Source organism: Engraulis encrasicolus, chromosome 2 (assembly GCF_034702125.1).
Source record: "Engraulis encrasicolus isolate BLACKSEA-1 chromosome 2, IST_EnEncr_1.0, whole genome shotgun sequence".
Taxonomy (NCBI): Eukaryota; Metazoa; Chordata; class Actinopteri; order Clupeiformes; family Engraulidae; genus Engraulis; species Engraulis encrasicolus.
Window position 1 is genome coordinate 22,148,363 of NC_085858.1, and position 15,730 is coordinate 22,164,092.

Genomic DNA, 15,730 nt, shown 5'->3' on the forward strand with positions numbered 1-15,730 from the left:
CTCACTCGCTCAAGGACAAATTCACCATCCACACACACACAGCATACCCGAGGCCGGGACCAGGATCACACACACCCGAGCCCTGGGTGGACTCCTGGGGCCAGGGCTGTGTCATCGCTCACTCACTCCCCCTGCTGGTCAAGACTCAAAACTGCTCAGCTCATGGGACTTTACCTACACATTGACATTGGCCCACTGGATGCAACCAAGACTTTCTTTGGCCAGGAGTGAAGAGACAGTATGTGGGCAGTGCAATTAGCTCTCCCCTGGTCCTTACTCTGAGGTGGACTCTGCACGCACCTCTCTGTGCAGCCTTCTCTCTCTCTCTCTCTCTCTCTCTCTCTCTCTCTCTCTCTCTCTCTCTCTCTCTCTCTCTCGATCTCTCGATGAACTACCTGTGCTCCATTTCCTCACAGACAAATTTATTAACAAGTGTATCATGAGATATAAGCTCCATTGGGGGAAAAAATGAACATCATGGCTGAAAAAGTGGATGAATGACTATACATAATTATTTTTATACAGTTGGGTAAGGAAAGGGGTACGGGGAAAATGAGTGATGTATAGATTGTCACAGTCATGTCCAAAAAAATTGTTTCCTTAAAAGAAGGAAATAGGACAAAATATAATGTAAAACAGATAAGGTAACAATCTTCAAGTAAATACATTCAATTCATGTAACTGAACTATGGACAGAACGTTTTTTTTGTGCAAGCATGACGCCCTTCCAGGTTTTTTTGTAAGAAGATTTAAGGAACGGGATATAAAAGACAACAGAATACTTTAAAGTATGTAAGATCATGACTTTTCTACTGTGCCATAGTGTGTTTGGACAGGGGCAGGCCTATCCGAAGAAGACATTAAATGCAATGTACAATGTATTGGGAAGTTTCTTGTGATGGTGGTGATTTTGTGGCGTACCTGAGGGCCTTCTGGGTCGTCCCTTTGAGTTACCTCGGTGTGGACAGGTATCCATGGTAATGGATCCACTGAATCCTCGCTATTCTTTGCTGATGTGGGGAAGAGCGTCCTGGAGCTCATACCAAGCAATCCATTCTAGTCTTTATGTATGGAAATAAGCTCACAGCACCTCACCCCACCTTCAATGGCCATTGTTGTGTATTCATGTAAAGAAGGCTGATTGCTTATGTGCAGCCTACATGTGCATACAAATGCATTCTCCCTGCATTTTTGCCTATTCTGCAAGTGTGTACATCTCAACTGCAGCACACACACCACCACCACCACCACCACCACCCCTCATCCCCATGTGTGGCACAGGGGAAACACTTTACTTATTCACATAAAGGGCCTAACTAAATGAGAGAGGCAGTTCAGAGGTTATGTTTGGACAAGCCACTCAAGTGTTGTACTGGTGTCTGACTTGACTCCTACGGAAAGGACAGGGTTTCTCAGCCGTCTTGCTCAGTGGGCTTATGGGAGCTTCAGTGCAGAGGCGTTTCAGACCCCGCTCATAGCAACCTTAACTGTATTTCTTCCAAACCCTTGGGGAAAAAAGCCTGATATGCCAATTTTAGCTTAATGACAGATGTTGTTTTTCCTGCAAAATGATTCACAGAAAATATTTGTTTCTTTTGTGAATTTTTAGAAAAAATACTGATAACACACGAATCACTGAAGCTCTTAAATCTGTATTTGAAAATGGACACAACAGCTCCTATCTCTCCGCCAGAGTTAAATCAGATTGTTGTATTTATTTCCTCTCATAAGCTCATGTACATACATGGTTGAATGTTGTGGAATTGCTGCCTGTCTATAGCAATTTGTTTATTATCAGACTCTGTAAGGTTTGTATACACTCAAATTATGCATCTTCTTGCCCTTTCTTTTTTAAAGGAGAGCGTATTCAGTTGAAACCGTTCTGAAGCCTCTGGATTTCTTAATGTGGAAGTGTTCTGAGATGGTGCTCTGTACAGTTCTAGGAGATTTTGTTCATATGTGGATCACAGAATCTGTAATTTATCTTTAACTTAAATAGAAAGATACAAAAAAGAAAACAAAAAACATTTGCACACATTCAGACTTTGCTGTAAATAATAAGCAACTTCTTGTTAACAAAAAAGGTATATAGACTTTGAAATTTTATATTAATTTTCCCTAATGTCCAGTGCACAGAAACAGATCCCTTTTTTATTTAGTTTTGTTTGTTTGTTTGTTTGTTTGTTTTGTTCATTTTTTAAAGTAATTTCTTTTTTGCTACATAATGCAGCTGACTCCTCATTGACAGTCAGCTGTTTCTCTTAACAAGTCATAAACTCTAGCATGATACACTCGCAGGACTCTTATGCTCATGTAGTTGACTGGTGCAATTTGTTGTACGTAACACACTATCATTTTTTGTAAGAGTATTTTATTTTTGTGTGTATTTAGGTCTAATTAAACTTGCCTTTGTCTTGGGTGTAAGGCACTTTTAGCTGTTTTTGTGAGTTTTTTTCTTCTTTCTATATGCATTTATATTCATACTGTATATTTTCTCACTGAGTCATTCTCCATATCCATGCCAGTATTTTACACAGTGTATTGTCGAGACTTACAGATAACGAAGTCTTTGTTTTGTGCGTTCTGCACTGAATTTCCACCCCCGATTGATTATCCAAGAGTGCTGTGGAAAACCTGTTTAAGGCTTTCAGATCATTTTTACTGATTGTGGTTCACTTTTGCTGAAACTATACAATTGATTTTGAGGCATTCTATTTATAGAGTTGTCAGTTATGGCTTTTGAAAGCCAGAAGCCCTGACACATGCTGCATTTGACCCACTTATTTTCTGAACCCACACCAGCTGTGACCCCAATTATTGCACCCAAACAACCACCCTACATGGCACGTTTTTTTAATTTCTAAAGCTGTGGATGATGCCAATGTTTGTGTGTGTTTTAGGAACCTCTGGCAGTGGGTTTCGGTTTCACTGCCCAACCCCCCATCTCAGGTGTTTGGGGGTGAGTCTCGCACCCCATACCACAGCTCGTCAAATCCCTCGTCACCCCTCCCCCCATATGTACACCTTCTCCCCCCACGATGGGACATGATTAACACCTCAAGTCCAGCCAGGCCATCTCAACCAGAGTTGCACCTCACACATCTTTTATCATTTAAATAGACATCATCAGTAAGCATCACACTTGCTCTCCATTGACCTCAAGAACATGTCATGGAGCTGTGCAGAGAATGCATGGAGAAAAGGATAGCTTGACCACAGTGCACACACTCAAACTGGTCTCAGGCAAGCAGCTAATGAAAAGGCATCATGGCTGTAAGACATGGCACCAGCATGCATTTGTAGAAAAATATTCCAGAAAACTTCATAATCATAACTAATCTTTTTATTGGTGCCAGCTTAAGGTAGTGAGGAACCTTACAAGGGTTCTGTTAAAACAGATAATAGCAGAAAACTTGACAACCACACATTGTCACCAGGGCTCCAAATTAACTTTTTTCATATAGATGTTAATGTCACACACACTCACTAATGGGTCAAAGTGGCTCGTAAGTTGGTCTTTTTTACCAGCCAAACTGAATTTTCACTAGCATTTGGCCAGTTGGCTGGTGTTAATTTAGAGCCCTGCTTGTCACTACTCAGTGCTCCCAAAAAGTGTCTGGTGCGTCTATTGGATGAACAAGACACCAAAATGATGTTCTTTGCACAACATTCAGTGATGAGCGGTTTAAAGGAATCTGAATGCATTTCAACATTCATGCACCCAGTCTTTTTAACTGTTTTTAAACTGTTTTTTACGAAGGTGTTCACAGAAGTTTACACCCTTAGCCCAGACTTAATCTAGTTCGTCCAAATATTAGACCTACCCAGTGACGTGCAGTGAAGGGTATGGTAGGGTAGGCAGTAAATATAGAATATATATCTATTTATATATATATATATATATATATTAACGGTGGGTTCGGTCCTCCCCCAGAAAAAAATGTATTTCTTAGATGCAATTTCCTGCATTTTAACCAAATCTGGAGAGTAACTATCAGCTAAAAACTTTTACAAAAGACTAAAAACTTTGAACAAATAGTCCCCTTTCATGCAGATCTGAAATGTAACGTGTGTGTGTGTGTGTGTGTGTGTGTGTGTGTGTGTGTGTGTGTGTGTGTGTGTGTGTGTGTGTGTGTGGGTGTGTGTGTGTGTGTGAGAGAGAGGGGGGCCTTATGCCACAAGGTATGGTTTGAATAGGCAAATAGGCCTATTCACATAAACATGCTGATATGGTCTTTAATGTGCAACAAATTAGTAGGCCTATGTTTCTCTAAATACTGTAAATATAAAGTAGGCTATAAGATGCCATCAGTGCTTAACCACCACAGCTCTAATAACTAAATAAGTAAATAGGCTACACTATTTAGACATTTGGACATTGTCAGTAGACCTAAATCTGAAACAATAAGTGAAANGCATAATTTCAATTTCTGAAAAGGCCAGCTACACTTATTTGTTTTGCCAAATTGCCAAATTAGCTCCAGGACCCATACTTTTGTACACCTTTAAGGACCTGTAGGGCCTACATTTTACAATAATAATTTAGAAAGCTACAACATTTTTGGGGGGAAAGCTTTAAGTTTTGGCTTTAGCAGTTGATTTTGTTGCTCTTCTGTTTATTCTGTTGCAAATTGCCAGGGCGTTTTCACATGGATGGAGGGTGGCACAGTGTAGCCTACTTTTGAAGATAAAATGTCTAGTTCACCAACTGTGAATCACACCATAGCATGTGAGGGGGAAACGATTTACATTTAGCAATAAACCAACCTAGGTAACAGCTCCTGCCTCACTGCCGCGTTTTGTGCTGATAATCAAACACTCACAGACAAGAAGGAAAGTAGGCAAGGGGGCGGGTTGCTTGCAAACATGACCCGTGCATTCAGACAGTATCGAGTAAACCAACGAAACCACTTCTGAGACTCATTGTTGAGCGTGATAGTATTCTCAAACACTTCAGCTACGGTTGTGCAAGGTGTTTCAAATAAAGTCAATTTGTGAGTGGGGAAGCACTCCGAGAAACCATCCCCAGTCAATCGTCCTGTTCCACGTTGATCTCGACTCGCACACCGCGCACTTCAAAAGAACGCATTGCGTAGTCATCATCATAATAAATTAGGGAAATGGAGTCATGTCGTACGCTCAAAAAACAATCTCGCGTCCATAATAACACACACACGGTCTATTCATGTCCACCACCGCACAACCAATCTTCAATGTCAACACCCTGACAAACGGTGACAACAAAAGGCACCACGAAAAAACTTGAGCATGTTCATGTTAAAAGGCTACCCGCAGCATAATAATTAGATTAATCTTACCTTAAAGCAGAATCACAAGTAGGCTGTGTTTTTCATGCAAGCTAGTTCCATTAAAAGCCCGGGGTGGTTGACATGATGAAGACATTTTGTCCCAGTGCAAACTACTTGAAGCTGCTACCCATCTGATGTTGAATATTTCCACAATGCAGCGATTGCAAACGGCTCAGCTGTCTGTCACTTGAACCGTCTTTCTTGCTACTTCTCGGCATTTTTTTAAAATAATAAAGACAAAAAGCCAAAGACTGCCATGTTTTCTTTCCGATACGGCAGAGATTTGAACAAGCCTTGCCTTGCTAGTTGTTGCTATCATAGCTGCCTGTAGGGCAGAAATTGGCTACTACCTGAATTGTAACAATTTTTCATTTAGGGCGCTGTGATTGGCTCACATACTCCCGCCACAGAGTAAAGGCTCTGCTTTTAGTCCCATTGACAAGATATGTGACAACTTAATACGCATGCGCAAACTTTTACATTGACAGCATTGAAGGCAGGGTAGGCAGAGGAAAAGCGAGCCTTACCGGGCTGCCTGGCTGGCATTCGAAAGCTCTGCTTTCAGCCTGTCTCTGCTACCAGCCGGGACTGCGCGTTGCCACGGCAACCTGCCCAAGCCTGAGCGCTTTGCTTCGTGCGATTACTTAGGTTTTTGATCTCCCCTCTTCAGAAATGTTGCCCCTAGCCATATATATTTTCTTTCCACATGTTCACATTTTTGCTCACTTCTTAAATTGAGCAGTTGCTTATGCTTAAAGTTTACATCCTGTGTAAACTTTAAGCAAAAACCTGTGTAAACATGTGTAAGCCTATAATACCAATAATAATACAGATAATAATAGTCTATGTAAAACACCTTTCAAGATACTGAAGGTAAATGGCACAAAACATCCTACAAAATGATCTATGTAGCAAAGTAAGATGGTTCAGTTTAAAAGAAAATAAGGTATGGCAGGCTACAGACTATGTTTACTGTTTGGTTAGGGAAGTCTAAACATGCTTTTGCTTTGTTTACTAAATCAGTAGGCCTACATTTGATACAGGCCTGCCCCTTTTTTAGTGGATCCACTGCGTTTCGTTCAGATGTATTCAATATTTAATACTGTTTTTCTTGTTATTATCGGCAAGGGATATATAATTATTTGTTTACCAACGATGCGCATTGACATACTTTAATAAAACAAAAAAAGGGGGTTGTGCTCAAAGAATAAGTATGCGAAACGCCCTCTGGGGACTGATGACGCACGTTACCATCGCGTGAGGTGTCGTTTCCTGTTGCCATAAAAGCCAGTTGTTGGTTCTCATTTACCGGCATTTGGAGCACCATCACTACCGACCGGAAAAGCGTCGGGTATTTAGAAAAGTTACATTGTATTTATTTTATTTAAGCTTTTTGTATTAGCAAGATGCCTGGATATTCTGACAGAGATCGTGGAAGAGATAGAGGGTAAGAATTCTACACCATTTCTTCAGTTTTCTGTGTTTTTTCCGTTAACATATATCCGCTTTCTTTTCTCGCTGATTAGCATGACCAGCTAAGCTAGCTATTAGATAAGTCTGTCGATATATATCTGTAATTGTTTTGCTCTGCTCTGTCTAAACGACAGAAATTCAAGTTTCACAATTGTAGCTTTCTGATAAATACACGATATGTGAATTGTCGTTGTGTTTTGTTTTACTGTTGGCTTGATTTAATCGCTTCCTAGTTTGGTTGGCATGTGGCCAGTAAGCTAATGTTAGCGACCAAGCTAATGCTAATATATCCCCACCAATAAATCGGCGGTGGGCCGTCGATGTTTACACCATTGTTCATTTCGTTGACTTTTAAAAACGGTTGGGAAGCCAAAGGTATGGATTAGACGCCCTTATCGCGTCGTTAAAACGACAAGGCCGCAGGTTCACCATGTGGCAGTAATGGATGCTTTGGGCTATTCAAAATGCCGGCCGGCTCTCCTTTTGTTTCCTGCTAGGTTACGAATTAAAATGGCAGCGCTTCAACACGGCCCCGAAAAGTCGAAATATCAGCTGTGATCTTGAGTGTCTAGTGTGGCATGGCATCATTGTAACGTCGCAAGTGTTGTGTTGCTGTCCTTGTGTAAATGGCTTCGATGGTGGCCTGCGTAGGCTTTGATAGTTAGGTCGTGTCGGCTAGCGAAACTTTAAGAGGATTATTTCAGCTCGATAATTTTCCAAGGCGACGTTGGCACTATGTCACATTAGACGATGGCTAAGCCATCAGCCCGTGCTTGGGTGTAATTACTTGGTTCTTTGTTTTCCAAGGTATGGCAGAAGCCCACCACGTTTTGGAGGTGGTGGTAGATACGGCGGCAGTCCGCCACGCTTCGGAGGCCGTGGTGGAGGTGGTGGGGGAAAGAAGTTTGGCAACCCTGGCGACTCACTACGAAAGAAACACTGGAACCTGGATGAACTGCCAAAGTTCGAAAAGAACTTCTACAAAGAACACCCGGATGTTGCACGCAGATCGCCGGTATGTAACAACTAGCTGCGCTCACGTGTCTCGGTGTACAACCCAGGCAGCCAATAAAAATGTTATGCAACGGTGAAGAATGTGGGATTGATGCACGTGTCACAAGGCCACGTTTTGGGAACTGTACTTGGTGCCGTTGTTGAATCTCACTTGTTTGCATTCTTTTACAGCAAGAGGTGGAGCAATATAGGCGATCTAAGGAGGTGACCGTCAAGGGCAGAGAATGCCCCAAACCCATCATGCAGTTCACTGAAGCTAGTTTCCCCTGTAAGTACCATATGATGGAAAATAAAGTTCGTTCTACACAAGGTTGTTTGTGATATGAAGTCTGCCGGTTCAAAACAGAGCCCCAAATTAACTATCTTCTTTCTTCAGCCTATGTCATGGACGTCATCAACAAACAGAACTGGCCCAATCCCACTCCTATCCAGGCACAGGGTTGGCCCTTAGCCCTGAGTGGAAAGGATATGGTTGGCATTGCACAAACTGGATCAGGGAAAACCCTCTCTGTGAGTAATCCCTCTACTTTCACTTGGCCCCAGTAAATAAAACGAGATGTTCAGAAAAAACTCAAGCATGTACACCATATGCTTTGCAGACAAATGATTTTTTTTTCTTTCTTTTTTCCCCTGTAGTACCTTCTACCTGCAATCGTTCACATTAACCATCAGCCATTCCTGGAGCGTGGGGATGGTCCAATTGTAAGTACATCATTCATTTGGGGATAATTGATGCAAATAAATTAGTCTTGTTGTAAATTCAGATCAACGTGAGCTCAACTTGCTTTTGTCTTTGCTGTTTGTGTGCAGTGTTTAGTTCTGGCACCTACCCGTGAGCTTGCACAGCAAGTCCAGCAGGTGGCAGCAGAATATGGCAGAGCGTCTCGCCTCAAGTCCACGTGCGTCTACGGAGGGGCGCCTAAAGGACCACAGATCCGCGATCTGGAGAGGGGTATGTACTGTCACTGCTAATTTATCATGATTATTAATTAAGCTGTTTTCAAGTTGGGTTTTTACCAGTATTTTGTCCCACTTTTTAAATATTTAAAACGTTCAGTATTAAAGTTTAGATCTGAATATCTGAAACCAAATTTTATTTCAATAAAAAGAAGTTGCTGTCTATTTTCCCTAAACCTGCATCTGGGCTCCTCCCCACCAGGTGTTGAAATTTGCATCGCCACACCAGGAAGGCTGATTGACTTCCTGGAGGCCGGCAAGACCAACATGCGGCGCTGCACCTACCTGGTACTGGACGAGGCCGACAGGATGTTGGACATGGGCTTCGAGCCCCAGATCCGCAAGATCGTCGACCAGATCAGGGTAAGGCGACAAGAATCTCTTAATTAGCAACTGTCGCAGGCAAAAGGAGAACAGAAGCGCTGTGACTGTCCAAGTAGTGGAAACTGTATATGGTTGGGTCAAAACCCAGGCCGCAAACCCAAGTTAATTTTCACCATAGTCGTAATGGCAGACCTGATTGATGCAGTGCAGTTGACTAATTCCTAACTAAAATGCATTGTAACTGTTCAGTGCACTGTGCCGATTTGATCTTTTCCACTTCATCACAAATGCAGTGATTAAATGTGCAGTCAGTGGCCAGTGGAGCATCCTTAGTAGTCATGGTAGTCTTCCAGTGATCATTAATATGCCCCTCATCATTTCCTCCACCAGCCCGACAGACAGACCCTGATGTGGAGTGCCACCTGGCCCAAGGAGGTGCGTCAGCTAGCAGAGGACTTCCTGAAGGAGTATGTGCAGATCAACGTGGGAGCCCTGCAGCTCAGCGCCAACCACAACATCCTGCAGATTGTGGACGTCTGCAACGACGGGGAGAAGGACGGCAAGTAAGTAACTGGCCTGACATGACTGGTTTGGCACCCCCCTTTGCACATGTGTAGTTTTAGTCTGTCAAGATTTCTTGATCTTTTCTATCTTCCATGTCTTAAAGCTTTCAGTGTTATTATCTCTAGTGATGTATTGTGTTCTGAATTGTAAGTCTTGTGGATGTTGATTGAGGCATGTTTGTCCCGTTTAGGCTCCTTCGTCTTCTGGAAGAGATCATGAGTGAGAAGGAGAACAAGACCATCATCTTTGTAGAAACCAAGAGGCGATGTGATGACCTCACCAGAAAAATGAGGAGGGATGGGTAAGATGGCATCTAAATTATTTTCCTTTTTGCAATGCACTGTTCTCCCCAGCAAGTTAGCTGACTTAAGATGTCGATTCTAATCTATTTCTTCTGCCATTCTTCTGTGTTTAGGTGGCCAGCAATGGGCATACATGGTGACAAAAGCCAACAGGAGAGAGATTGGGTTCTGAATGGTAAGATGCAACACTTCTCTTTGGCCTTTATTAGCAATGCCCTGACCTCCGCTTCAGTAAGATGTAGGGTTTTTTTTTGTATGTGTTTAACTGAATGTAATTCCCAAGTTTGTCTTGCTAACGCTTCTCGTGTTTTTTTCCTTTCCAGAGTTCAAATTTGGCAAAGCTCCCATTCTGATCGCAACAGATGTCGCCTCAAGGGGTCTCGGTCAGTACCACCCACCACTGCCACCGGCGCCAAATGATTTCTCTTTCGTCATTTGATGTTAAACAATCCTTGGTGTCTCACTATATAACACCTCTGCTCTGAGTCTTTCTCCTGTGCCCTGAAGGTTGCAGGCTTGATGGCAGGGCATTGGCATGGCAGGATCCGCGGAGAGGGAGGAGTGTGTTTGAGGAGGTGTCTGTGTGTGCGCGTGGCAGCGGGTATCCAGTGACTCTGAGGGAGGTGTGGCATTATGTGTATGCGCGTCCCTCTCGAACCCCAGACTGGAGGAGGGGGCGGCTGTGCTTCGTCCCTCCTGCCAGTCTTTCTGTCGTTTGTGCACCAACTCTTCTGCATTTCACATCCTCACACCTTTTTTTTCCGACATGGAACGAAAAGGAGCTGCTGTTGGCTTATTTGTGGGGGAGAGCCGAAAGTTTGAGGCTTTGTTTTTTTCTTAAGAGCAGTGGGTGTGCACTTAAGTTTTTGTATTTTTATTTTTTGATCGGAAGAGAACTGGTGCTTAATTCAGCTGTCGTATGCCTGCCTCCACGTTGCATTGTCACTGGCTGCTTCGCTAAGCGGGAAACATGGATGCCGAATCCAGGACGTCCTCCCTTTTGCCTCCGCCTAAAGTCATGTCGAGTCCTGCCAGAGAGAGACACCTGCTCCTCCTTTTGTCACTGTGGTGTGGGACGTTATAAGAACTTGCCAGAGACAGATATCAAAAAACGTATCGTAATGGGTCCGTCTGACAGCAGGCGGCTTTGTGAAACGCTTTTAAGAGAGAAGCCCGCACTTTTGTTCAGCGGGCGCTCTGGGTTCTGGACCGTCCAGTCCTGGCAAGTGACTCACTCCAGAGTTGGGCCTTACTAAGTAAGCAAGGGTCCCATGAAATCACCTCTGGATCTCTCACGACCTCACACTCGAGGCCTTCACTGCACAACCCCCCCCTTCTGGGGGGAAATAGCCACCACATTACTCCTTTTTCAATTAAAGCTGAATTTGTGTGTGACTGGGCACGACTAACTTGAACCTTTCTGTCACAGATGTGGACGACGTAAAGTTTGTCATCAACTTCGATTACCCCAACAACTCTGAGGACTACATCCACCGCATCGGGCGCACGGCCCGTAGCCAGAAGACGGGCACAGCCTACACGTTCTTCACGCCGGGAAACATGAAGCAGGCGGGAGACCTCATCTCTGTCCTACGCGAGGCCAACCAGGCCATCAACCCCAAGCTCATCCAGATGGCGGGGGACAGAGGAGGTAAATCTAATTGGTGAGATACAGGAACTGTGGTTTAAGCTGCAGGCCCTTTTTCCATACCTTGCCTTACCTTACCTACCTCCTATCTTCTCTAGGGGTGTAAATCACTGCTTCCACGACGGTACAATTCGATACCGATTTCTTAAGACAGCGATTAGGTTATATTCATTATTTAAGAATGCCCCACAGTGATTCGAATTTTTTATATTTTTTTCCAATTACTTTTCCACCTCTAGTGCAAAATTAACAGCTAGGACATTGGGCATGGGCCAGCGGTTCGATTATTTTCTATACTTAATAATGCTCCACCATACTATTCAATTTGACAGTCGTCTGTAGGATTGGCATATCGATTTACACCCTTACCTCCCATCTTCTCCTTCCTCCATCCTCTTCCCTGCCCTCCATCCTCTTTTCCTGTCATTCCTGCCATCTTCTCCTCCTTCCTCCATCCTCGTTTCCTTTGTCATTCCTGCCATCTCCTCTGCCTTTCTCTGTGCGTTGGACATTGAGTTGGTGTGGGTGAGTTTTTATTTGCAGGGAGAACAAATGTACATGTAGAGGCTATCTGGAAAAACTTAATGGGCACTGCAGAGTTTAAATGATGAGCTGTGTATTTCATTTTGGGCTAATTTGTATAATGTTCAGTCATTAACATCATTAACAATGGACGTCTTTCTACTAACTTGTATGTGTGTGGATATGTTTCTGACTCGTTCTGTATCCATTGTGGTAAAGTTAATCTTGAGTAATACTTCCATTTAACCTGCTTGCATGTTGCGGTTTTCTCCTGTGCGCGGTGACTAACCCTTGCCTGCTGTTGTTGCGTTGGCAGGTCGCGGCCTGGGAGGCAGAGGTGGGCATGATCGCTATGGCGGCGGCAGGCGAGACTTCGGCAGCTTCAGGGACCGCAACAACGACCGGGGGTATGACAACGGACCAAAGAAAGCCTTTGGCAACAACAATACTCAAAACGGAGGAGGCTACGGCTCCAACGGCAGTTTCAACGGATCTGGGGGCAACTCATTTGGTGGTGGTGGTGGCGGTGGCTACAATAACGGACAGTCCAACCCTGGCGCTCCTTTTGGGGCTCAGAATTTCCAGAATCAGCAGTTTGGAGGCAACCAGCCGGGGCTCATGCAGACCGCCATGATCCAGCCGCCACCCCCACCACAGTTCCCCTTTAACCCACAACAGCAGATGCCCCAGCCGCCCATGGCTCAGCCTTTGATGCCCTTCCCCCCCATGCCTCCATCTTTTCCTCAGTAAAAAAAAGCGCACAGGCTTTATTTTATTTACTTTTTTGTCTTCTGTTCTGTATTGATATCCATATGATTTATTATTATGATTTTTTCCTTTTTTTTTTTCTTTTTGTACTTGGCTGTTAAAAGTCGACTGATCTTTCCCTGGTCCAAGTCTGCAGAGCAGCAGTAGTGATGGTGCACTTTTTTATTGTCATTATTTAGTTGAATTTCTGCTGACCATTTTATTGTTACATTCCCAAGTAACTTGAGTCTGGTTTTGTACTAGTGAGAACTGCAACCTGTGGTTATATTTACACCCTGTAAAGTTTTACATTGAAGTCTTTATCTGGGGGGTTCCCAATCTTGGGGGCACTCTAAATAAACCCAAAACCACAACTGTGTCTCAATGCTGCTTTTGTTTTGTTGCCCGTTTTCTGAATGACGTCTTTGTACATGCTTGTCTTTCATCCCTGATCTGAGTGTGGTATTGAGCCATACGCTTCATTCATTTAGCTAATGAGGGCAGTGTGAGCGCCCTTTGGTTTAGAAGCCTATATCAACAGCCATGTTTCACCAACCTTGGGTTATAGCTAGTGTTGCACCGATACCATTTTTTTGGCCCCGATACCGTTACCACCCTATTTGAAATGTATATGAAGGGCTGTAGTGCATACTACTTGGATGTAAAGTCATTGCATGACTTTGTCAGGCTGCTGCCTACCTTTGTGAAACAAAAAAAGACTAATACAAAGTGAATCAAGCAAAACTTTTTATACTTTTTAAATACCTCTATGAAATAACAAATTTCAAGGCTGTTTAAGTGTCATACAAGCACCTGTAAATGGTATCGGTGCCCTATTTCTTGGTACTCACCGATACCACCATTTTAGTGCCGATCCACCGATACTGGTATCAGTGTAACACTAGTTATAGCAGTTGTTCCAAAAAAAAATTTTTTTTTTCAGGTAGGCCTACACTTTTTTGTAGTTTCCCTGGCTAGCACCTGCTTAATCACAGAAGGGTGGATTTGTAGTGAAGTTCATGCTTGCCCATTGGAAACTCCTCTTTAAAGGTTCACTATGTAATTATAAAATATTTGTAGTTTATTTCTTGAATTCCTGCTGCCCATTCAAAAATGTTTTCATGAATACTTAACCACAACCACCAAATTTCAAGAACCGGTATGACTGGGACAATGGCACTTCTCATACACGAAAAGGGGATCTCCATGGTCTGCCATTTTGAATTTCCAGTAATAGACATTTTTAGTTGCAAAACTTCCTGTACTTTGATTATACTTATACTAGCAAGTATTGGTTTCTTTATTCATAAAATCAAATTTGGTAAAAGGCAGCACAGTCTCACTGAACAGCATAGTTGCAGTACCCGTTTTGTCCACTTTCTACACCTTTCACCTTTTAAGTATCATAGTCAAACCAGCTGCATAGTGTGCAAATGCATGTGGACCTGTAATGCTTATGTTGTCTTATGAAACCCTATCCTCTGGAGGCACAGGCAAGTAAACTGGTTATGTGTGGAGGATTAAGGCAATACCTTAAAAGTCAAAGCTATATGGCACAATGACTGACTTCGAAATGCATAAAACTGTGTCCATTGGGTTTCAGGCATGTAGATTTTGGTGAATCGATTGGTTAAGCGATGCATTCTATTCTATTGCATTCTAGTGTCCTTTGAGCCAGCGTATGAGTGGTCTGAATGCTGAGGTCTTTCATTGTGTGGTTTTCCATAGCTGCATGAGGTCGGCCTGCCTTGTCAAAAGGCGTGTACTAAGGGCACCGTGAGGCCACTATGGGGCAACCCCGGAGCTGACCAACTAAAGCAGGAGTGGGAATTCCTTTTCATTCCGAGGGGCCACTTCAAATTTTATGAAGTCCTCCAGGGGGCCATACTATGAACACAAACCAGGATTTGCCCCTGCACTTTAGGTATATTGAAGGTGCGCACTTTCGCAACAAACCCTACCTTAACTTGGCCCCTTAAAAATATAAATTAATTGTATTACAAAGGTACTTTTTAACATTTCCTTACAAAAACATGTCATGTTTCATGTGAAACTGCACAAGATAAAAATTATGTTGGGGGCCTTAAATGATGCTCGAGACAGGATCCCCACCCCTTAACTAAAGCATGTTGGTGGCATACATTCTTGATAGAAGAGGACATTGGACATGGTCCTCAGCCCCAGTGAATGAAGCTAATACTGTGTAAATACTTTTTCTTTCGGTGAGGAAGCCTGCGAGACAGGACAACAGGGAAAAGCCAAGGACAGATTCACTGCCACTCCCTGGCCTTAAATTCACCTCTAGTAACTCACCTAATACAGATTTTCAAACAAAGTTTGCCTTTTTAACTCAGGAACACTTAACCTTTTAAGTGTTTTTTGACCAATGAAACATCCCTCACAGATTTTTTTTCTTCCATCAAAAAATTATTTAGTTGAAACATCTGTATTCAAACCAAATTTTAGAGTAATAGAGGTGTTATGTGGTAGTGGTATATAATCCATCAATCATAGCGAGATTAGATCTTCTGAAATGGTTTCTTCAGTTTGTTTTGGAGATCTGTCAAGTGTCAATCATTGTTTGGTGTGCCACACCTGTCGTGAGACCTGTGTGAGTTTAGGGAGGAGTGCACAATAGATGGGTTCATGCACACACAAAGCCACATATTTTTCAGGCCTGATAATCCTGAATGGTCGGAAAATATGCCTGGCATCTTCAGTGGCTTTGCTAAATAGGTTACCTTGAATGTTTCCATAAGAGTTCAATATTTGTTGTGGCTGTCACTAGTAAACAATGCTTAGGCCATTGGTTCTTAACTCTTTCTTAGTTCTTAAAGCACCCCTCTGCCCAAGATAAGCCTCCCCCCACC

The 15,730-nt window shown here is 43.1% G+C and overlaps 2 protein-coding genes across 3 annotated transcripts in view; both read left to right on the plus strand.

The window, feature by feature from the left end:
• The window catches only part of usp43b (ubiquitin specific peptidase 43b), a 101,519-nt gene extending 98,711 nt beyond the window's left edge, over positions 1-2,808 (plus strand). The window contains exon 9 of the mRNA XM_063217276.1: positions 2,803-2,808. Within this exon, the coding sequence (XP_063073346.1) occupies positions 2,803-2,808 (6 nt within the window). The remainder of the gene's footprint in view (positions 1-2,802) is intronic.
• A 3,795-nt stretch (positions 2,809-6,603) lies between these two features.
• On the plus strand, positions 6,604-13,234 carry LOC134435055 (probable ATP-dependent RNA helicase DDX5). Of its 2 annotated transcripts, none has more exons than XM_063183816.1 (13): positions 6,604-6,756; positions 7,590-7,797; positions 7,968-8,064; positions 8,173-8,306; positions 8,433-8,498; positions 8,607-8,748; positions 8,956-9,116; positions 9,468-9,640; positions 9,832-9,942; positions 10,057-10,118; positions 10,267-10,326; positions 11,373-11,607; positions 12,430-12,553. In XM_063183816.1, the coding sequence occupies exons 1-13, from the start codon at positions 6,716-6,718 to the stop codon at positions 12,458-12,460; spliced, it is 1,521 nt and encodes a 506-aa protein (XP_063039886.1). In that variant the 5' UTR covers positions 6,604-6,715; the 3' UTR covers positions 12,461-12,553. The 2 variants fall into 2 exon arrangements, with proteins under 2 accessions (XP_063039886.1, XP_063039876.1); XM_063183806.1 differs by having other exon boundaries at positions 6,605-6,756; positions 11,373-11,594; positions 12,430-13,234.
• Positions 13,235-15,730: the final 2,496 nt, after the last annotated feature.